This window comes from Callionymus lyra, chromosome 3, assembly GCF_982586985.1.
Source record: "Callionymus lyra chromosome 3, fCalLyr1.hap1.1, whole genome shotgun sequence".
Taxonomy (NCBI): domain Eukaryota; kingdom Metazoa; phylum Chordata; class Actinopteri; order Syngnathiformes; family Callionymidae; genus Callionymus; species Callionymus lyra.
In genome coordinates this window covers 30,333,086-30,357,628 of record NC_141820.1, presented here as the reverse complement: position 1 = coordinate 30,357,628, position 24,543 = coordinate 30,333,086, and the positions used below count along the sequence as shown (strand labels likewise).

Here is a 24,543-nt window from a genome sequence, read left to right as displayed (position 1 = left end):
ATCTTAGTAGCTAATATGCTATTTATTGATACCGTTTTGGAAACAATAAGGTGTGATTAAAAAACAATTCTTTACACCTGAAACTCCTGTGCTAAATATTCAGAATGTTGCTTTGCTGACCATCACGCTCCATTTGTCTCAATATCCTAAACAATAAAAGCAGGTTATTTCATTGCAACACAGTCACCAGTTCATCGATTTGAATGATGTGAAAAAACTCCTATTAAATAAGATAAACATGGTGTTGTGGATATTAGAGTGCCCTGGCCAGGGTCTGGGTTTATACCTTTTTTTCAGTTCTGAGACAGCCTCAGGTCACCCAGGGGCTGATTCACCGTTTTCCCATTGGATAGCCTCCCGGGATCAAACCTGCTGCAGGCTCTTCGTGTTGAGGTCTATGATTACAATATATGTGTGGGAGGAAAGAAGCCACATGGCAGTTACACTTTCTCCCAGACCAACCACAAATGTTTGTCACTTACTAATGCCTCACCGAGCTTTTGTGTAAATGCCAAAAACTTGGCTGGACGAAAACTAAAACTTGGGCCATGGAGGCTTCTTGTTGTTTTAGCAAATGTTTGTGTTTTTTCAGGTTAAAAATATATATTTTTTTGTTTTATTAAAAAATTGTCAAACAGACCAAGATACAATGATTCAACAACAAAAATTATATTGCTGAAGATTATCATACACTTTTAAAATCTGAGACGAGTCTAAACATGAGAATTAATAACATTTATTAGTGTGACCATGTAACATCATTTTGAGCCGACAGGAGAATCTCAAGTCTATAGATGAAAGGCTGTGGCTGTAAGAACAAGGTCACTACTGTTACCACAGCCACTAAAATAAAAACTTAATGATATTCTAAACACAATAGACATCTTCTTGGACCGCATTGTTTCACACAGCTGCTTGACCACCATACCGGACTCACACCCAGGTTGCTCCTTATTCTGTCACTCTATGTGACTCTCTTCTACAGTGATCTCCGGCTGAGGAATGACCCTTTTCCTTGGCATTTCTTCTCGTCTTACGTCACTATTATTTCATTCCTGTTCATACATTTTCCAGTTTTGTGGGAGATGCTATGATGCCACACCAACACTCACAACTTGAATTAATCCAACTCACTTTTACTCTTTGTATGAGTGGGGAATGATGGGTTACGCTTCATGAAGCATTGTTATCAGGGTCAGAGCCCACTAGGTGGCGCTTGCTGCTCTATAATCCTTGCGTTTTTACCTCTTTTTTTTATTTTTTTACCTTAAACCCATTTTAAACTCCCCCTCCTTTAATATAAGAAAACGGTTTCATGAAGCTTAGTCAGCCCATCATTATTAAGTGAAAAGGGACATATTTGGGTTAGTAAGGTGTCGCACAAATCAGGAATATAACCTTCATTTAGGTTTGTTTAGGTTTTTTCGGTTGTTGAATAGTTGAAGACTAACACCCTTTTATGTGTATATTGCAGATTATAAGTAACCCTGTTATAGCTGAATAAAGGAAATACAAAGGTATAGTTGATTTTTCATGAAGGCAAACCTGTAACACAGCAACAACATGTTGTGTTGTTTTTTTTTAAATTGAGAAAGAAAAAATTGAAACCGAGCAACTCTTTTAGTGCGGGCTTGGAAGAAAACTTAAAAAACAGATAAGTCAGATGTCATTATTTATCATCTTTTGCTTTATTTATTTATGGAGCTGGAAGAGAATGAAATTCTCGGTTGGATTCGTCCTGAATTATTTAATCTGAAATGGTTAATTCCATACAAAGCTCGGGAAGATCCCTCCTCTGTTCTGATAAATACTTTATCACTGTTCCGAAATTGAAAACTAAAGAAAAAAAAAAAAAAAAGGTAAAATAAAACTAGACTTTGCTGAAGTTTGCTTAAGTTAATTAAATGATGAACAACTGATTGTTTGATATTTTTAAATGTTTTATTACATTTCCTGCAATCGTGTACCCTCTGGTTGTGGTTATTTGTATTTGGACGTCACGTTTATCAAAGCGAGCAGCTTCACGAGGCAGTTGGCGAACACTCACTCTCCTTTCATTTACAGGTGACGATGTCAAAAGCTGTCTAATGAAAGGCGACGCATGGCTGATCGCAGCTATATCTGGAGCTCGGGTGGAAGTGGCATCGATTTAACAATTTAGCAGCAGCCTCCTCTGTGTGTTTCTATTAGTCACGGCTGAATACTATCCACTTCCCCCCTTTCCTGGTCTCTGAAAACAGACACACACGCATTTAAACACACACACATTTGCCAGGCGGAGGAATTCTCAACTCTTCCTTCGCGTCTACAACGACAGTAAATGGTGTTCTACTCCACACCGCTGGCTCTGGGAGCACAAACGCACCTTTGTCATTATAAACTTTTTTTTAAGATGTATATATTTTAAAATATTGATCCTTTTATGAAGAACAATTGTGTTTGCATTTTCTTGAGCCCGTCACAAATTAAAGAGCATCTTAAAGCATATTGACAGCAAAAATGTATTTCAGAATTGGGTATTCTTTGCTGTTTTACTTTGCAGTGTACTTTGCTTTACAGTCTAAAATACAAAACAAATAACTTTATCTGATTAAATAATACTTCTTCTTCTTTTCCTTTCGGCTGCTCCCTTCAGGGGTCGTCACAGCAAATCAACCTCCTCCATCTAAGCCTGTTCTCTGTACTTCCTTCTCTCACGCCAACCAACTTCATCCATGAACCTTCTCTTTGGTCTTCTTCTGGATCTTCTGCCTGGTAGTTAAAACCCCGGCATCCTTCTACCAATATACTCACCATACTTCCTCTGTACATGAGCAAACCATCTCTGGCCTCTCTGATCTTATCTCCAAAACATCTAACATGTTCCTCTGATTGAATCTTCATCCCTCCCAAAGAGAAGCTCAACATCTTCATCTCTGCTACCTCTACCAGCTCTGCTTCTATCTATTCAGGACCGCAAATGGCCCTCTAGTTGGACTCGACAGTCCTACTTCAATAAAAACTGCCGTCATTGTAAAGTGAGTTGTAGTTTTTTGACACACAGATGTAGAACCCCTACTGTTTTGGGTTTCAACATGTAGTCTTGATGTGCGTCTCAAAGTCGGTTGCGGCCACCTATAGCTGATCCCCTCTGAAGCTCAACACTCTGGAGCGCCACACTCCGGAGCTCCTCAACACCTGGATCTTGGCTCGAGCGCCATCTAGTGGCCTTTCAAACTGTATCATGATACACAGCAGCTTCCTCACGAGGCCTCATCAACCCACTCCTATAATTGGACATTTTTATTATTATTATTATTATTATTATTATTTTTATTTTCTTTGTTTCATTTTCTTTTCTATTTTTTAAAAATGCCAGTAAATGCATATAATAACCTTCATACTATTCATAACTAGTCATTAAAGTAAAGCGGACAACAGTTATGTAGTTGATCCATTCTTTTTTTATATTAAGTAATATTTTCGTTTGTCATTTATTTATTATTTTAATTTACATGATAGCAGTCCTCCAGTCTCCTCCAGTAATCCATATTTATCGTATATCTCAATTCCATTCAAGTTGTCTTTTAACATCTGCTCAAGTTCACTGGTCTCTCTCAGCCTCTAGGGGGCATCTAGACTGTGGCATCTTGATACTTTCTGAATGGTTACAGCAGATCTGGACTTGCTATATTTGTATTGGACCTGACAGAGAACCTACTGTCTGTGTAGTCTCTAAGTGAAATAAATTTCCACTATGTATCACTTATTTTATTTTTAATTTTTTTCCATATGAAACCGATACTAGATTTAACTTCTTGTTCTTGTCTCCGCCTGCCGTGTTTCCATTCTTTACTCTGCAGCAGCTTTATCTTTATTTCCTTTTTGCTTGTAGCAGTGAGTTACACACAATTCATCCCTTTTGTCTTTTAATCCAGGGATTTCCTCTACGGTTATATTATTAATGTCTCACTATATGAGCCATAGTCGATCCATCATTTGACAAGAAGCCTTTAAGCTCTGGCTTTATACCTCCCCCAAGAAGTTTATGTTTTTGGTGTATGTCTGTAACTAGAATATCTTCAAGTGCTGCTTCAAAGGTGACATTTTCTATTTGCATTTCCATGTTGCTGTGGTGCTACAATGTGTAGCTGTTTAGTCAACATTGTTTCTAGGGTTGATAAAAACGATTTTTGGTAGCTAGTCACCTTGGAAACGTGGATGTTCTAACATTACTATAAGGCATCAGTAAGTGGCCCATTAGAAGTAAAAAGCCTCTCAAAAATTATCTTTAAAAGTAGGATAATGATACTTAGTGAAAACCCCCATTATGAGCTGCTTGGCAGAGGTCTGCATTATTTGTTTTAATTCTTTTAATTACAGACTCCAAACATTAGCTAGAAAGTAGTAGCACAAAGGCGTTCACACCAAACATCCAGAGTGAAGTCACTGTGGAAAAAATGCAGTTCATTGAGTGTCCTCTTGAGGCTGGCTGCAAAAGACTCAAATTTATCTCTCTGCACACTCTGTACTAGGTCTTTCTTCTAACATGTTGTTTTTTTTATTATATTCCCATAATCAATTTTCCTGACCTTGCATAATAAGGGGCGTACATGATGAGCCTCAATTAAATGGGTACGATTGTATCGCCCAATCATAATTCAGCTCTTGCTCTGCATAGTTTCCCTGATTTTCCTGGTACTGCTCGATGTTTCTACTGAAATGTTGTTGACTTCAGTCCATCTGAACTACGCTTCTGGTCCTCTTCTGACTGGACTGGATTTTTCAAGATGGACCGCGGTTAGTGGGTTACGTCACAACTATCTTTTACAGTCTATGGTTGTCACACATCATGTTATTATGAAAAAACTTCAATATTATCAACTCATTATGTGACTTATACATGAAACACTTGACAAAACCAACCCAACTAACCGAGTTGTGTTTCCACAACTATCAAGACTTCCTTAATTAATACAGAAAGAATATGTTTTGTGCAGAAATCTGTGAGATTTTTTTTATTAACTTGTTTGCGCTGGTTAGCATGCCAACAATGTTGTTTATGACCACAGCCAACAGTTTCAGTCAGAGAAACACTTGCTTTGATCCAGAACCATCAATCATGTGGACCACAACGTGCGACTGTGTGCAGTGATGACAGGCAGGAAAACGTTACCAGACACGAGTGGCTGTTTGATCACAACACTGAATTCTGAGTTCATAAGTCCAGAGGAAAAACATGGAGGAGGACTACAAAGACGATGGGACCAGTTCAAAGTTATGTTCTTGCGTTCTGCTGTCGATCACTGAGTCATTGAAACATTTCCACGTTCCGGAGGGTTTCCACTGTTTGAACGGCGGCGAGTGAAAGACTTCGTCCACCCATTCTCGGAGCGTGTTGACGGGAGACTCGTGTTGTGCTTCTGCTCTGGTGAGCTCCATGTTGGCGTGATACACCGGAGACGAGGAGCCGGTGGAGGACAACATGCAGGGAGGGAACTCCTCCTGCAACCTGTTATCGACAGCAGTGCGAGCGATGGACCAGATTTTGGGCTTAGCGTCCGTGTTGTCCTGGTAGAAGGTCGAGGTTTGGTCTTGGATCGGCGAAGGCTTGTGGCGGTCAGGAGACAGACGCTCTGTACCCTTCGATAGATCCCCATCAGGCGTGGGATGAGAATGTAAGACCTCTGTGCTAATGTCTTCAGGTTGAATTTGAGACTTGGGTTCGTAGTCGGAGGCGTCAGACTCCAGCAGATCAAACTCTTCAAGATCGCTCTGCAGGTCTGAACACTGAGGATCTATGGAGAGACGGAAGATTAACAAAAAGATTCCTTAATTCAAAAAGTATTTTCATGTTAATTCTTAGGCGGAAGGAACCATCCCATTAAAAACCAGATATCTTGCAGACTGCCATAAATATTTAAAACAACAAAATGTAACATTTTGACTTTTTTCACCCATAAATACTTGTTTGTTAAATTTTGAACAGACATGACTCACGATATGTATCTCTCTAGCTCTTATTTTTAACAAAGTTCTTTACTACGTACATTTTCCTGGAAGACCCGCCCACAGAGTGACCACCAAACTGCCTTACATCAGTGGGCCACAGAGGCATTTTAACATGAAATATATACTGACTTTTTAACTGACCAGGAAGATAAGAAAAGACACAGCACGAGTTCTCATCTTGTAATCGTTCGTAAAAAAAAGGCAGAAGCTGGAAACAAAGAAGCGCTACATTGCGGTTACAATGGTCTGACACTGGGGGGAGCCAGAATCAATATTTCAAACTTACGTTTTGGGGTTTTAAGTACTTAAAAACACACACAAGAACACTGTGAAGGATTTGTAAGGTAGCAAAAATGTCTCAAGTTTCTTTAAAGTTTAGATAAGAAGGGGTATGGCTGACCATTGAATGATACATTGACACTTTAGAAGCTTTCCTGACATCAGTGAGATGGGTCTATTCTACCTGGTCTCAACATCAGCGTTTTTTATGAAAAGCATGTCTTTTATAAAGTTAACCATACATTATTCCAGAGATCTTCTATCCTATTGTGGTTGGCATGATGAAGTAGACGATAAGAAGATGAAAGATCAGGAGTTTATTAATTATGGTTGAAAATATGTTACTTTACTGTTTCTGCTTCCTATTACCTTTTTTAAGTATTTTATTTTTTGTCTTGTGTAATTGTGTTTGAGTTTTCGGGGTAAATGGTATAATATATGTTTTTTGATAATATTAACTTACAGCTCTTTATATATCCCTTCAATACAGCAGGATGTTCAAGTCTGTTTAACACAATAATATATAAAGTAATTTATGAAGACTCTTGTTTCTTAACTAATTCAAAACATTAAGTTGAGGGCTTCCTCAGCAATATGTTGGTCAGTTTTAAAACTATTAACAGATCATCATTATTTCATTATTATGTTTTAATTTTTATTATTTAAATCTTATAAAAACACTGATTAAATGGTTTCGATTGTGTTCTAATTTTTTTTATTTCTGTGATCTAAAAGTTATTACCATGTTACAAAGTTGAATTTTAATTTTAATTAATACTTGTGTAATCTCAGGGTCAATGTGACCCAAAAGCTCAAAAACAAATGTGTTTGTGGCATCCCTTGTGTTGCTTCTGGGTCAAAGTGAATGAGCTCCAACTACAGTATTGCTACACCATGAAAAACTGCTAGATATTCTTATCTATGTTTAAAAAAGGGAATAATATCACCATCAACACATTTCTAAACAATTATATAGCCCAAAAATTTCAAAATAAACTCAGTCCACCTGAATATTTTTTAGTAGTAAAATGGTTCAACCAGTGATTGTAGAATGTTAAAGTTACCAGGGTCATCTTTTTCATCTTTGGGCGTCTTCTCTGCTTCATCACTGTCTTCATCACAGCCACGCTCTTCTGAGCTTTTGCACGCTCTTGGAGACCAGGTCACCTTGTTCTCCTTCTTCAACCTTCTGCGAGCGTTTGCAAACCAAGTGGACACCTGGAAGAAAGCAGGAAAACTAGGAGTCAGGAGAAAATGTAGTTGAAAACCTGAATATTCTTTGTCAAAAAAAAAAGAAAAGAATTAAAACCTGTGTGAGTGTCATCCTGGTGATGATAGCGAGCATTATCTTCTCTCCCTTAGTGGGATAAGGGTTCTTCTGGTGCTCCTGCAGCCAGGCCTTCAGTGTGCCGGTCGTCTCTCGAGTGGCGTTCTTACGACGGGACGCTCCGTCGTTTGACGAGTAGCTGAAGGGAAATCGATAGATTAGTGAAGTCCGTTCCCAGTGGTCGGATATTTCAGAGTGACTAGAAGCTCTGCCCACCTCATTAAAAAACAACGGTTGTTACATTGTGTATATTTTATCGTGGAGTTATTACTTTAAAATATATATTTGCAGTCGTTTTATAGTAACGTTAGTAAAGTTATACTTGTGTTTTTATATGTATCTTTGTGTTGCAGCATCTACAACATTAAGATATTTTAATATCATTACTGTGGCATTCTAGGCAACTACTGAAATTCCACAATTATTATGTTTTTTTACTGTTTTATTTGGACATTTTGACTCCCCCTCCCCACACACACACACCCACACACAACTGAGCAGGTCAGTGATTGGTCAAAATCTTCTCAACCTCAAATATTTGTTTAAACCTTTTTTTATCATATAATTTCACGCTCTATATAATCATAGGTTATTCATTACGTTATATAACTACTGAGTACTTACCCATATCTTTCTTGGGAATATTGTCCGAAAGTATATTCATAGGGATAGTAGGTGGAAGATGCTGCTCCAATTTTAGGTTCCATTTGACCCTTAAATAAATTTAAAAAAAGATTATAAAACTATCACGTAAAAGAATCAGAAGCTGAATTTTCATTTATCAAAGCACACCACTCACAAAACAATACATTCATTAGGTAAATAAAATAAAGATTCACTGTATTATATTATTATGTAGCTCATTAATCAGCAAAAATATTAACATAATTTGAAGTTAAGATAACAAAAAAGTGTTAAAATTGGTGAAACACAGTCCTTTTCCATAATTCATTGCTTTAAATAAATAAATCATTATTTATAAACTAAGGTGAGGTAGCACAATGTCAGATCTCTTCTTTAAAAAGTGTAAAAGAAAATACAGATGGTTAAATTGCATTTGGGTGTTTTAAAACTAAACTAAATATGTACTAAGGAGAGTTTTTAATGCTAAAACAATATATATTAATAATTTGGTAAGAAGCATTACACATATGTTCATTTGTTTTTAAGATTATGGTGTTTCTAAAATATGAATGACAAAGCAAATGTGTCAGATGTTAGTGAAGCATATTAACTGGATTTATTTGATTAGAAAATAGAATCTTTGTTAAAATGCAATGCTAAACATGCATTGCATACATTATATTTATATTTTATTTATAAGGATTCAACTTATGGAGACATAGTAAAATTGGAAATGGATAAAGACAACTTAAATGCTCATCTTATTTTTTTTTTTCCTAAATAAACCAATCATTTCTCTTATAAAAGTAATCAAATGGTTTACACATGGTATTATACAGTGACGTAACATTTTATCTTTTAACATGGTTTGAATATTATTTTCTATTGTTATTGATCACTTATTTAAAAAATGTCCACCACATCGATCAGTAAATATTCATATGCAGTAAAAATGTGTAAATGTTTTTCTTGTAGTTTATTATATTTAAGATTCAGATTACATGCTTACAGGGAAACATTTAAGTCATTCAATCTTCAAGTTAAGTGGAAAACAATTGAGCTAAGTTACAAACATATAATGTTTATAAAATAAAAGTGAATTTGTACAATTTCTTCTTGAAAGTTCAATTTATCTTAAGACAGTTTCTACCACTCATGCACCACAATCTGTGACACCAACCAGGCTGTTTATAAAGAGTAAATAAGTGGAATAAAGATCAGACTCACCCTGGAGTAGAGGGCGCTGAAGTCAGCGGGGCAGGAGCTGTAGTAGCCCGGGCTCTTGTACAGGGCGGCAGGTGAGGAGTGCTGGCTCAGCGGCGGCGGGGAGCGCAGCACCGGGTACGGAGGAGGAGGAGACGCTGGGTCCAGACAACCGGACGTCATCAAAAACTTCGAAGGAAAGCGGCGAATAATAAGCACCAAAGTCATTCATAAAGTCGAAATAAAAGTTGAGTTTACCTGTGGTGACGTGGTGTATCCGAGGTGCGAGTACGCCATTTCATCCAACAACAAAAAGTTATTAAATTAAACAGAATCTGACTTCAGACTTTTAAGCAACATACACACATTTAAACCTAAAAGAGAAACAGCAGTCGCTGCAGTAGAATATTCCCTATATTTCAGACAGCAATGCTGTCCTAAGACCCGAGCGCTCGCGGACACTTACGGTGCGCGCTAAGGTTTTAAGGTGCGCCTGTGTGACGTCACAGCGCAGCTACATGGACACGAGAGAAGAAAAAAAAACACCTCCCAGTTCCACTCCTTCTTTTATCAACAGATCCTCATCCCTCCGGCGTTATGTGATCAATTTTTTGGCAAATAAACACACAACTTTCCTTCTTGGCCAGAGGGAGAGGAGAGGAGGAAAGAGGAGAGAAGAAGAGGAGGAGAGGAGGAGGGATGTGTTGACATCACATTGACACCGGATGATTGATGACTACTACCTGCTATTAGCATAATCGTTTCGCCCTGGAGTTGAGAAAGCTTGTCACTACGGAGAAATCTCCTTGTCATCGTCATATTCAAGAATGAAAAGAGGGGGGTTGAGGTCTCCTCCAGGCATATTAATCACAAGTGTTCCCTTGAGTAAGCACATTTACCAACTCAATGGCTCGTCAGGATTGTATTAATAAACTCTCCCTGCGAGCGGACATGTTGACTCAACTTAAAGCAACAATAATAACATACTAACAATAATACACAAATGAACAAATCCAGAGGAAAAAATATATAGAATATTATCATTCTTACATATTATTGTGGAGAAATTGGGCTCATTTTTCACCAGTGAGGCTCTTAAAATACCAGATACTTCTACACATTATGTAATGTTCCCCTTTTATTTACTACTTTTACTTCCTGTTCTCTTTTTTTCCATTTCTCTGAGTTGACTAATGGCATACGACTGGACCTCTAGATCAATCAAGAACGACCACCTACTTCAACCACCTGTCTAGACCTGACAGATCAAGTAATTCCCTTTACTAGTTGCTATATGTTTCTCTCCTTCTTGTTCTTTCTTTTTGGACTTCCTGCATCTTTCACTTTTTTCCCTCTGTGTCTGAGTGCTTTATTTGTGTTTCAAGCTCAAAAGTTTCTTTTCTGTTTCCAGGTGCACTGTTCTTTCCTATTTTATTCCCCCTGTTCATTGAGCGCTTTGTTTTGTTTTTTTCTTCCTTGTTTAGTATGTGTAAGTAAGTAAGTAAGTAAGTAATTTTTATTTGTATAGCGCTTTTCCAGACCAGGGTCACAAAGCGCTTAAACAATCAAAACAATACTCGAGAAATCCTTCCAAGCTGTTGCTCCTAAGCTTTGGAACGATCTTCCTCTCTCTTTGCGCTTGATGGAGTCTACTGACTCCTTCAAGAAACATCTTTTGTTCAGGCTTTTCCTTGATTTTCTGGAACTCCTGTTGTGTTATCAGTTTTATCTTGATCTTTAAAGTATATACTTCTGTGTTTGTATTGATTGGATTGCTTTAAAAAAATATTTTAAAATGTAATTTATTTACCTGAAAGTAAAGTTGTCTGCTATTGGGTTCCAATCTCATATATTTCACGACACATTGTCTACCACTTGCCTTGTTATATTAGGTAGTTCACCATCACAGTGTCTTACACAAGTATAACACATGGACTGTTATAACTGCTGTTGTGTTGCAGCAGAGCACCAGACAGTGATGACCGCAGGAACATCCAAATATAGTAGTTATAAACAGAGGCAATTGTCTCAATGATGCAATGGATTTACTTGACAATGGTATAAAATTTGAGGACGATGTAAAAAAAATCCTATCCTATAACATTCTTTAACATCTTTACATTTTTTGACGATTTCTCCCTGCTCGGGAAAAAAAAATCTCCACAGCTAAATATTTATAATTGTTCTAATGCAGGTTGGATTTTATTTTTAGAGTCATTACTCAAATAGTCATAAGAATGATGATTAATAACATTCTCATAACAACACCAATTATCTTGGGGTAAGATTGGGAAAGTAGTCGCTCCAAATATTGTCCAGGTTTAATGTTTACAATTACTTGGGCTTTTAAAAATATATTCTTGAAAGATTAGTTGCTGTAAAGTATGTCAAACTGAAAAGTTCATATTTGTATAAGGAAACTTAACGATAATCCATACTACTTGAATAAGAAAGTGAAGAAAATAAAAAGTTGGTGGGCTGCAGGGAACGGTCCGTGGCCGAGGGATCTGAGAAGGGATGAGAGGATGTGCAGGGGTAAAAGGACAAAATATTCCCAGAGCAGCCAGAGTGAGAGTCGAACAACAGAGCCGCATCACCAGAAAGCATCTCCGAGCGCCACCGGGGGACGCCGCATCTGTGTACGGCTGCTTGATTGACATTCCATTTGTCCCCTGAAAGGTGCTCATATACCGAACACGGTCTCACTGTCTCGGCCTCATCTGTGCTCAAAGCCTGGAGATGAAGTTATCTCCGACGCGGCCGTGCACACGCAACATACGTCACTCAAAGAAAATGGCTATTTGTTTAGAAGGTGACAACGAACACGGGTTCTTGCTTTGGTGAAGTTATAGAGACGAGTCGACTGGGCTGTAACTTCCAGGCTTTCGCTTCACCTCTCCAAGCACATTACACATTCAGGATCTTAGATTGTTATTTCCTGCATTTTAATATTCAAAAGACTACTTATATATTAATATATAGTGTGTTTATAAATTTATGGAAGTCCTCCTGTATATTTCTTACGGCCCCGCGTTCGTTAGACCGTGATTATCTCCTCCTGATCCTGCTCCCCTCACATCAATCATTCATTCATAATGCTCCACGAGATAAACCTCTTATTGTGGACGCACTTCAAACTTCTGCCTGTTGTGGGTGTTGGGGAGTTAATGATGGAAGAATGACGACGTGACACCACCAGTATGTTTGCGAGGAGCAACCAAACAACTCGGATCACAAGTCCTTTCAATCACGAAGCTTTCATTTGAATACAAGGTGAGTCCAAATAGATGCGACTTTGATGTCTCCTGTACGTGTAGATGCGTTTTCTGCCTTCATCTGGGTTTTAATGTGTCGCCTCCTCGAGCAATTAGTGAGCCACGGAGCTTAGATCCTGCTGGGGAGAGACAAAAACATCATTGGTCCATGCATTAAAGAAAAAACATACCATTTTATTAATAAACCGCATTCCAAACATTACTATATGCCTGTTCAATTCAACTACAATTACAACCATTACCATCATATAAATAGTTCATTATTCTATACTACCATAAAAAACAGCTACCCCTTTGGCCAGTGTTTGGCTAGTGAAGCTTCATAAAACAGTGTTATCAGGTTCGGAGCCCACTAGATGGCACCCTCTGCTCTACATTCTTTGAGTTTAACTATTCATTTAATGAAAACATATCTAATATTTAACTGAAAATCACCTCCTATTGAGTTCTTAAAGTTGTTCACTGCTTCAGGAAGCTGCCAAACACATCAGTACTTCTTCTATTTGTTTTCCCCCAACCGTACTTCCTTCAATTTTCAGTTCCCAAATATATATACAGTGTATATATTTTTAATATATAACCCCTACCAAGAAAATGAATAATCAGTTATTTAATCATTGTTAATTAATTTGTACAAAGATTATTTGTGAAACAAATGAATGTATTATAACATTATGTTTGTCCAGAACTGATCTAACTTGGAAGTGATTTATTTTGGTGTTTTTCCATTAGTTTAAATTGAAATAAGACAATATGTAAGGTTTAATTATTCACTTGTATGAGAAGTGCGCCTAACTCTTCATAACTTTTTATTTAATTTGCTTTTTGAACATATATAAATTTGACTTAAGGGGAATTGCAATTAGCTACAACTTTTAATATTTTAAATATAACTGATATAAGCTACAGCTTTAAAACGTAATGCATAGTTTCATGATAGTTTCAGATGAAACTAGTAAAAATGAACACACTAAATGACCACGTGACAAACACAATGGTGACATGACACAGACAAAGTCAGTATTAACGTAAGGCCCCCTAGTTATCCTACTGATTACTGACCCGGCGAGTGTTAATCGGTCTCCATACACTAATTAGCTGAAACATGATTGGATAAAAATACTCTCTTAGTGGGGTTAAAATGATGTAACATACCACTTATTAACTCAACTTTTCTGAGTAGGTTTGTGCAGGCAGACAATCCCTTGCTGGCCCTGACTGCCTGCCACTGTTTTTAAGTCATGTGCTCCTTGGTGGAGGTATGTTCTGCCCCAGTGCCTTTCTTGTTGACTCCTGACTTCACGTTTTGCATCAACAAAGGTCCACATGCTAATCAACGCTGTTGTTGTTGGATGCTAGTTTGATGTAAAGATGAATTCCAGTGCTTACACTTAAATTTAATTAACCATGTATTTTCTTTAACTGATGTTAAAGTATCATCTCAAACAAATTACTTCTTCAATTGTTTGTCTTGATTAATATAATTTGTATTGTCTTTGGAATTGCTAGTTTTTGTTAGGTTAGTTCGGAGAACAAGTGCATCATTTTAACAATGGTTTGCTTTGATGAAAGTCTATGTGTTGAATGGAAAGCTAATTGATGATAGCAAGGGTACTTTGGACTTAAAAACAAAAATAGGTCACACAGCATTATCACAGTAAAGGGCTGCTTGTTTGAAGAAAATGAATGTACTTGTAACAATCCTCTATCCATACTTTTTTTTTATGCTAGGACTTTTTCTGTTCCCTTGCTTTCACATTGTCTCTGGGCAGTTGACGGGGACTGTGTGTGGCGTGAACTTCAAATGACACACGACTGCCAGCAATCCGTCAATCATACTGCCTTCAAATACACCATCCTTTCTACAGACCAGCGTCAGCTCATTTCTCTTTTTCTTTTCCTTTTAGTGTCTGGCCGCCCCGGTCTGGATATCCTTGTTGGTGTTTTTCTTACTATCTAACTATTTGAAATTTGGGCTGAAAGAAATTACAAATATTAGTCTGCTGCCGCCTGGAGGACTATTTAAATAGTGTGTTTTGTATCCACAGTTGTTATGAATCTTTGAATGAAGTTAAAACAGTTGAATAGGTCACTCATGAAGACACGCTCCAGACACAGAGTTAGCATCACTTGTGGAGCTAACAGCAGCCGGATGATCCACAAACCGGGCTGCTAACACCAAGTCCTGGTACGACGACTGATGCTCTATTAAGAGGCTCTGAAGATCTTTGGCTTTTGAACTCTAGATGGGTTATAAATGCCCTGATCTTCTTCATGAATGATGAACGACACGGGCACGAGAGACAAGTTAACCCTCTTATAGCAAAGCAGGATGTGAGTGTGTGTGTGTGTGTGTGTGTGTGTGTGTGTGTGTGTGTGTGTGTGTGTGTGTGTGTGTGTGTGTGTGTGTGTGTGTGTGTGTGTGTGTGTGTGTGTGTGGAGGAACACAGACAGAGGAGGAGGATAGTGGGTCTGGCAACATGCAGCTCTTAAGAGTGTGCAGTTTGCGTTGAGCCTGGGGATGCCAGGCGTATTCCTCCTCATCACTTCCACTTCATTACTCCGGGAGCATACATACATTATTTAACTCTTTAGCCTGAGTCCACAGAGAGCGATACAGCTTTGAAATATGTAAATCATCAAGTGATCCTTTTATGGTGCGATTTGAACTGTTTATTTACCAGAACTCAGTGGATTTTTCCACCCATTCTTTCCGTCATTAATCTATTACTGTATGACCATGAAATCATCTGCGATTAAAGTCTAGAAAGAGTCTAGTCTAGTCAAGAAGGGGTTGAAATAATTAAATTACAACTCACAACTACCAGTAACCTTAGACAGTAGGCAAAGGGTAAACAACAGAAATGAGCAAACTGTATCTCTTTTGTTTTATTTGGTTTATAAAACTTCATTTCGTTAAATTAAACTTCATATATCGACGTAGAAAATTCCCTTCAGTATTTGATCCAACTTAAATGAAAGAAAAGTGAAAGATAGTACTTTACAAAACTGGTTATTTTTAAAGGGAGTCAAGAGAGCTACCAGAAGTGGGGGGGTCCATGAAAAGGAAGTTTGTGACTGAAGCCTAGACGCCATCTTGTGGCAGTTTAGAAAACTGCATCGTTTAAGTCATTTAAGAGCAGCCATTATTGGGAGATATACGACATTCAAACGGATGCTTGGATGAAAAATGTTTTGTATACAACTCTGTTTAATTATTCTAGATGTCTTCAATGTAGGCCTCACGACAGTCTCGCTTTCTTTGGTCCATCTTTAAATTAAATGTGGAGCTCTGATATATTTTAAAGACTCAAATTAAAGTAAGAAAATTGCTCCATGCTTTTGATGAATGGACACAATTGCATTGAGACAGCTTGTGAGTAAGAGCATGGAAAGAAGTAAACGCAGCAGTGGTTGGATAATATTTTGTTAAAAAATTTGTGAAAGAGTTTGAGGGGCGATTGATGGTTGAGATATTTTAAAAGCTGTTGGACTTCATTTAGTGCATGTGCAAACAAATAAAATAAATAATCGGTTTTATCAATTTTTATATTTCTCTTTTTTTGTACTTTTTATTAGCTTGTGAGTTTAAAACATCCAATACCATCGTATACAAGTGTAATTAATTGATGCATTTTCCTTACTGGTCCATACCTAAGCCAGTTATAGTTGTTCATCCCAAAACTTAGAGCATCTCTCATTATTTTCCTCAATATTATTTTCAACATATACAAGTTATACATTGAAACATATAGTCTTTAATTTGGGGTTCTACTGAAGAATCATCACTTCACCACGATGCCCTCTTGTGGGGGGGAAAAGTAACCAGTCCTATAAAACATTACAATCCAAAATAATTTGAGATTTGTGACTCATACATTTTATTCACAGGTCTAGAAAAACAACATTCATAAAATCAGATTCCGCACAAAGGTTTGATGGCATCATGTCTCACCGCGGGCTGCAGAAGCTCCGATTGCATTTATTATTGACTTAAGTTCAGAGGTCAGCCATAATTAAGAAAGCAGTGAAAGACACCACAGTAGGATCGCCTGTCCACATGTGACTGTGTGTGTGGTTGCCTTTTTCATGTTCCTGTGTCTTACCTGGACCTCCCAGGACTTGCAGAGTCTCATTTCACTCCAGGCTTCATAGACTCTTCAACGTCACAAGTCAACCGTGTGTGAATGTTGCTCTTCTGAACGCTTTAGAAAAAGTAGAGAAGATGTTTATTTTTGTGTTTTAAAGTCACATTCAATTAAAAAAAATGTGATTAAATTTTGGATGTTCCAATCAACCTTAGTTAGTTAGTAATTATTTAACAGCTTTACTCCAAATAAAATTATGTTTAAATATGTTTAACAATTATAACCACAAATTTAGTTTGTCACTTTTGTATGTATAGATTTATTTTCCAAACTATTTATCTTAGAGTTTCAACTTTAACCTTAAGCATGGAATTCATATTTTGACGCCACAAAGATTTTACTTTGTTTTATACAAAACAGACAACTTTGATATTATATCTTTCATTATCAATAAATGCATTTCATCTTCTGGTCACTGCTATGTTGTTCCGAGTCATTTTCATGTGTATTGTTGTGTGTTGCATCTACAAGGAATTGTTGTTACTTTGGTAGCACCAAATGTGGATCCCTAATAATTATAATAATAACATATGCAACAATGATCATAGTAATCACAATAAAGATAATAAAGCAATAACTTGTAGTAGAGATATAAGTTTGGAGACTAAATTATTTTAACCTGTGTATCTGTATATGATTAAGATTACAATGTTCAATTTTAAACATCAAATAATCAAATTAATGTAATCATCAATTGATGATTTTATTATAGTAAAAATGTCCTTCCCCCACAAAAACCATATAAGGTAAGGTAAAACTTTATTGATCCATGATGTTGAGACAAAATCCCTGCTAAAACCTTTTGAGTACGAAACGTATTCAATAAAAAAAACAGAACAATTTTTCATTTAACTATTAAAATCCATATCTGTCGTTTTTCTAGTAGTGTTTTTGGCTCCCCCCAGTGTGCGAACTTTGCAACCACATGCATACATTTACTTCTCCCATGCCAGTTTTCTGCATGAATAAAATAAGAAAACAGCTCTTATTGTGTCAGTTTCTGGTTTTATCTTTTTGCCAAGTTAAACATATCTCTCAATACTTCATATGAAAACACTTTCTCTGATTCTGTGATGCAGTTTGGTGGTCACATGACACTCGCAATTTTTCCGGGCGGCGGCAATGTGAAATTGCTAAAATAAGAGTATCAAGATATAACATATTGTTGCTTTAATACCCTTAAATGTGTATGAAAAGAGACATAGTATGATATTTATTTAGTGTCAATGGCCACCCAGGGGCTCTCGCATGTGTCATTTGTTATACAGCGCGTCGACATGTTCTACCATTGACAGAAAATGCCTTAAAAAAATGTCCAGAGTCAAATGTGTTAACAGTTGATTAAGTGCTGCTTTCTCAAGAAGTGGCATTCCCGGGAGATGAGAAGGGCAATCATTTACTCAGATTGCCCCTGGGGAAGCCGGGCCGGTTTTCTGTGTCCACTCCAATCACATCACTAATGGAGAGGCGGGCAAGCATCTGTGACGGCGGGGGAAACCAGATCATCGTGTGTGTCTGTCGAGCAGATAAACAGTTGGCAGGGTTCCCCTTTCTATTAAGGCTCTAATATGCTAAATGACTGGGGCCGATAAATGAGGTCTCTCATTACCCGCATGATTGTGTGTTTGTGCGCACACATCTCATGTGTAATTGGACTGTGAAGCTATGTGACACACACGTCCTATCATCATCAATCAAATAAAGGACAGCGGAGGGATTTCTGCTCTCCAAACTCCTGAATAGATTATTTCAACCACCCATCACTTCACTTCACAGATCAGTCATTTTGAAACGATATTGATGACGAAAACAAGTAAATCTGTGAGGCTACTGACAGAAATTATAGAAGGCACACAATCCTACGATCAAAGCGAGTAAAATGAAAGTTGTTTTTTGCCAAATTACACCTGCTGAGAATGTACATACATGTGTAGCAAGGTGAAGCTTCATGTGGCCCTCTAGATTGGAATGTAAATGTGATGCTAAGGTGTAACACATTTCTATATGATCCATGACAATGTGAGGGAGAAACCATTGGAGTCAGCAAACTTCCTGAAGTCTGATGAACATATTCTCAGCAGAGTGATTAGAGGGGGAGATTTAAATGAAGTTGTGGAATTGCCATTTTTTGAAGCAACCTCTCACTGAATAACTAAAAATAACAAAAACAGAAGACCAACTCAAGAATTAGAGGATTCCAAAGCAATAAAATGATCTTGCTGTCTCTGCATTGTGACTGCCTTCAGGGCAACAAACAGACTTTGCCACGGGGGCTGTTTGATTTAACAAGCCCAGCAGCATCATGCGCTGTAGTTAATGTTGAGTAGATTTCTAAATGGTGGCTGAGGTTAAGACTCAGCTGTCTGTCATGTTTCCCATTGTTTTCTTGTTTGTATATTTCGGGATTTCTGTTGTGTTGATCCTTGACAGACGCAGGCAGGCATGCATGTCTGTAGATGATTGAGTGGCGAGTTCTTCTAATTTATTAGGAGCATCTTTACCTGGAAAAGTAATGCGTCTCCTGACCAAGGTTTGGCTTCACCTTATTCTTTCCAACATGTTTTCCCCTCATTCTGTGTTTCCCGGTGGACAGTTCCTGACGTTTTTAGTTACCTAGTGAGTCCCTTTTTTGTATTTCTTTAGTTGCCGGTGAGACCCCGATCTTCAGCCGAGCCCCTTCCTCTTCTCTGAGTGCTTCCTTGTTATTCTTGCCTGTTCGGTGTTAGGTTTGGGATTCATTGGCTGGATACGGTTTATTTACTGATTGTAATCCTCAAACTTCTGTGACTGTTTCTGCACCTGGGTCTTCTGCACTGTGGAGCTCATGGTTCTGGTGGTGCTCCTGATGACCCTCCTGACCAGTTGGGTCAAATAAATGAAGGTCCTTTGGGGCTCAGGGGATACTCCTCGTGGAAAGAAATAGACACAATCTACTTCTTTTTCTTTCAGACTAAATACACTGATAAATAGTCCTGTCCTAAGAAGCGAAGGGTGTTTGCAAAAATTCTCGTTGATAGTTGGTTTGGTCACAGACTTGCAGGCCTGGCAGTAGGTGTCAGAAACGTAATGGAAACCACCCACCTTTCCAGAGATGACTCCTAGCAAGACATAGAAACGATTTTTTTGTTACAAACCTTGCTCATATCAAGATGCAGGATATGACAATAAATTGTGAGAGGCTTCTTTCTTAGAGCCAAAGTCATGCCCCAGAAACACCCTTTCAACTAGTCCAACTATTTCTTGCATTATGCTTCAAGAAAGCATTTCAAGCATTTCAGAGAGTTAGAAAAACATTGGACCAAGTCCACCAGTCGGTGCCATGTCTACGTTGGCATCCCTATTTTTAAGCAACATTGACTTTGATCTCGATTCTGTTTATTGAAATACAGTTAAAAACATGAATACCAATTTTGTAATTCTTCGTAAAACAATAGTCTTTATTTTGAGTTACTGAATTAAAACTAAAAGTTCAGATTGGAATATCAACCTACCATTTTAAGATTGCTGACTGATAGATCACTCAGATGTGCCATTTTGGAGAACAAAAAAAAGCATTTTGACTTGCTTAGACTTTTCCCTTCGTTGTGTTATTGTTGTCAATTTGTTACAACATACAAAATAGTCACTTGCTTTGTTTTTAAACAGACTTGGATCTTAATTTTGGAAAGGTCTCCTCTGTGACATTGTGTGTCTACACCCGTAGCCCAGAGAGCAGGACCCTCGCTGTAGCACCCCGAGCTAAGTTGCTCAGACAGTGGATCAACGGAAAAATGGCTGAAAAGATCTGGCGATGCGAACGCTCATCCACAGACCCGCCTCTTTCTCCTAATGTGCTTCTTCCCACAGATTATTAGCTTGAATGGACGATGGAACAACAGAGCAGACTTTTCACTCCGACCCTTTCATAGTATTTGTTGTGTGTATTCTCCCTGTATATTAAATTTGTCTCCTTGAAAGGCGTCGACCATGTTTGGAAGTCGTCCGTAAGGCTCTCGCAGCTGCAGCGCCACAATAAATATTCACCCGGTAGCAGCGGTCTGTAAACTCAGCATTGTGGCGTTTGTTGAATTACCCATGAGTTTTGATACTTTGCTTTTGTGGAATCGCTTAATTCGGCTAATCCCCGCGGTGGAACACTGAATGGCATAAATTCCCTATGATATCTGGTCTAAGCTAAACATTTGCTCACTTACGTCGACAGTGGCTACGGAAGATTATTCTTTTGACGACATTTACAACAGATTTAACCTTGCTTATCTGGCGATGACATGTATTAGTGTTGGGAGGTACATTTCCATTTCAAATTACAAGCCAGCAGATGCATTCACAGACAAACACATCAAAGGTAATCTTTTGTCTGGACTGATTTTTTTTGGGGGGGAAACGTGTCGCTTATTGGCTTTCGGTGAACAATGCAGGTTTTCCTCCGAACTCGCTTGAAAAAAAAATTCCAGTTCAAGTTGATCATTTCTTCTCCCAATCCTTTGATGACGGGTCTCTTCTTTTCTTCTTCGGGTCAACTAAGTTAAAACCTATTTGACAATCAAACACCGTCCCTTCTTCTTTTCTCCACACACTTTTCTCCCGGCCTTCTTTGTGGCTCCTCATCCCCCCCTTCGCTCTTTCTGTGTGGCTGGCCCACTCAGCGGGACTATAGAGTCCTAACTTGTCTACATTTACCCCCTGCGTTGGGTGACCAAGGGGGCCGTCGCGTTGCAAGTCCATCCTTTAGCACTCCTCTATTCTGCTCGAGTCAGCTCACGCTCTCTGTTTTCACGACCCCTGACCCCAGGCCCTGGCAACAGTGGCAGGAATGTCAGGAGTGATTGGCAGGATAAAGAGCGCGGACCCTCACTGCCGCACAAGCGGATTTGAGACACTTTGAGGGCCCAACAATGGCCGATTCGGGGCTTGATTGGATCAATGATGAGCTGATGACTGTCAAAAGAGCACGTCGTCTTTACATAAGCCTGATTATCTCTGCATGGCGGAGAAACAGTGAAGAGTAGGAGGTGACAGTGATGGTGGCGGGGGGGGGGGGGGGGGCGACTCAACCCCATGCAGGGTGTCCACTAAAGAAGATAGACCAACACATGAGGGCTGAGCTACAGGGACCCGGACCCTCTCTCATCCACCGGGGTCTTTAACAAATCTATTCAGGTGACTGAGGACCCTCATACATGTGGCTGTGGTCTCAGGAGGGTGGCTCGGAGTGGGAGTGTGTGTGTGTGGAGTGGGGGCGGGGGGGGTGACGCATACAGGCTGCCATTGTTCACCGTATGACCATCCTATCAAGACATAGAAGGAGAACAGGGGAAGGTTATACAGAGCGAGCGAGGCGCTGACAGAAAAGAGCAGTGGGATGGATGAATCAAAGACAAATCCCGGCCATAATCTGCCTCTTTAATAGGGATTAGGACTCACCGAGGAGTCTATATTAGAATACTGAGAAAGCAGCCCAGTCTCCAATCATGCACAACTTAGCTCCAACAGGAATTGTTTTGAAAAGTTTCGGGGCGTGTTGGATGAGAAACAACCAACACGAAGCCTGAGCCGAAGACTCTGAAGAAGTTTCTAGCCGCCACAGCCAAAAAAAAACTAATGATAATTTGGATCTTTTCTTTCCCGCCTCATAACAAAAGCATGTTTTGGACGCCATGTGTAACCGATAAAACAGCTTTTTGATGTGATCCGCAGCCCCATCATGCTAGCCTCACTGAATTCCAACTTTGAAAGAATAACATATTGTTTGGGTTCTTGGAAGAACAGTAGCGCGGGTCTGGCTGGGATGAAGTGTAGAAAAAGTGAAGTGTGGAAGGGAAAGTGGAGGATATTTTCCTCGGCGCTGCTGATGGCAGTCTGTTGGAGTTGGCAAGGGAAGTGAAAATGGCCTCGAGTTTTTGGCTTCTCTCCAGACTGTTCCCACATCAATCACCGTTCTGACTGCATCATCTCCCTCTCTTTCACACACACACACTTTCTTTCTCTTTGACTTGCATTTCTATCACTGATTTGGTGTGGAGGGAAAAAAAAAAAATGTTGAAAGAACTCTATCTTTTGTGTGATGAATTGAAATTAGACGCCTCTTGAAACACAGGCGCTTAATCACAAAAACAGTTTTGCACATTACCATGAGGAAATGACTCAGATTCCGTCCTTAAAGTCCAGTTTACATCATGTTTTGAGGAGCAGTATTCATGTGGTTCTGATGAGAGGACTGTGGTCGAGTGTCAGGATGGTCAGAGGAGAACATACAAGTGAGAATGGAGAGGAGTAATGAGACAATTCTTGGGTGGATTCTGTCTAGACTACAGAGCCATTCGTTGTGCATATTTTTCCACATTTCACTGTTTGGATTTCAAAAGCTGCAGCTCCAGAAAAGACAACTTTAACTTCTCATACAAGGAAAGGGAAATGTGTTTCTCTGTGGCATGTTTTTGTTTTTGTTTTAATGGGCGGTCAACTTTATTCATTTAATTCAAAAGATATCATTTCATTCTTTAATTTATTCAGAAACGTGTATTTCTATTGCTTATTTTGTGTGTTAACTTATTTCATTCTTTTATTCTGCACTAACACCACAACATATCCCTACATATTGGCAATAAAGGTTTCTGATTCTGAAAAGACAAAGGTTAATTTTCAGATTAAAACACAAGCTTACATAAAAAAAAAGAAGACCTCATTCATCCAGTTGTTGGAGGAGTTTTGTCGATTTCGGCACTACCTGTGACTAAAAGAGAGAGAACAAAGATTATGTGTATATTAAACCAGATGATTTAAAATAATATTTTGCATCAAGGACTGCTTTAATGTAGTTTAGAATATTTTTATAACCCAACCTCCAGTTAAAAACTGCAAACATATGAACAGAAAAATATATATATATGATAAAGAAAATAGGTCTCACTATAATGCTGAGACAGCGGGAGCACTGGGTAATTTCTCTGCAACAAGATGGTCCTATTTGGAGTTTTGGTTTAACTAATTTTCACTAGTTTACAGGCTTATTTTTTCGGTAAAGTTGACCAAAACAATTGTCTCGATGTGCCTAAAATTACAGGCTGATGTTGCTGGTAAAAGGGGGTTGGCTCAGTGTTAAGGGAGCCGTTCATTACAATCCAAAGTGTTTGTTCTTGAGTTTGACTTTTGATTAAGACCTTTTCTCTTATTTCTACAGGTGGATCACTTGTCGTTCTGATGGACTGTGTAGTGTTGTCCGCAGATCCACTTTTCGACATCATGGATCAGGAAGATAGGCTTCCGTATACACTGCTTAAGTTTCTTTTAACACATCATCAAGTTGTTTTTATTGGTTATTTGTTATTTGTTACACTGCCACCGACAGGACTGGCATGTGTACTACATCTTTTTTGGGTTGCTTTGGCCTGAAATGGCCCCGTCTTTGTCAATCCAGCTGGTAAAGTAATAATCTTTCTAGACAAGGCCCTTTTAAAAAAAAAATCTAAAAATCTAAAATAAACTTTTAAAAAAAAGGATCGAAAATTTCCTTCAAATACTGAAACTTGTTCCTGGTCATAGTTGTCCCTAAAATAACACTAATTACTCCCAATTGCGGGGTGCGTTGCAGCCTACTCCCATCAGTGTGTGCGTGTGTGTGTGAATGGGTAAACATTGTTGTCAAAAAACATCTGCTTAATGATACATTGAGTTTGAAAAGGATTTTGTGTCAATG

At 38.5% G+C, this 24,543-nt stretch overlaps 2 protein-coding genes across 2 annotated transcripts in view; one reads left to right on the top strand and one right to left on the bottom strand.

The window, feature by feature from the left end:
* adcy2b (adenylate cyclase 2b (brain)) overlaps positions 1-24,543 on the top strand; it is a 360,789-nt gene that overhangs the window by 109,960 nt on the left and 226,286 nt on the right. The window lies entirely within an intron of this gene.
* irx4b (iroquois homeobox 4b) lies at positions 5,230-9,721 on the bottom strand. The gene is made up of 6 exons (XM_087785928.1): positions 9,683-9,721; positions 9,449-9,613; positions 8,222-8,310; positions 7,580-7,736; positions 7,335-7,488; positions 5,230-5,777 (listed from the first exon to the last, which is right to left on the bottom strand). The coding sequence occupies exons 1-6, from the start codon at positions 9,719-9,721 to the stop codon at positions 5,230-5,232; spliced, it is 1,152 nt and encodes a 383-aa protein (XP_087642054.1).

What these genes read in the sequence shown, in the direction of transcription:
- irx4b (XM_087785928.1), bottom strand. Translation starts at nt 9,721, where the DNA reads ATGGCGTACTCGCACCTCGGATACACCACGTCACCACAG. An exon ending in GATACACCACGTCACCACAG is followed by an intron (nt 9,614 to 9,682) that starts GTAAACTCAACT and finishes TTTCCTTCGAAG; the next exon opens with TTTTTGATGACGTCCGGTTG. An exon ending in AGATGAAAAAGATGACCCTG is followed by an intron (nt 5,778 to 7,334) that starts GTAACTTTAACA and finishes GTCTCTCCATAG; the next exon opens with ATCCTCAGTGTTCAGACCTG.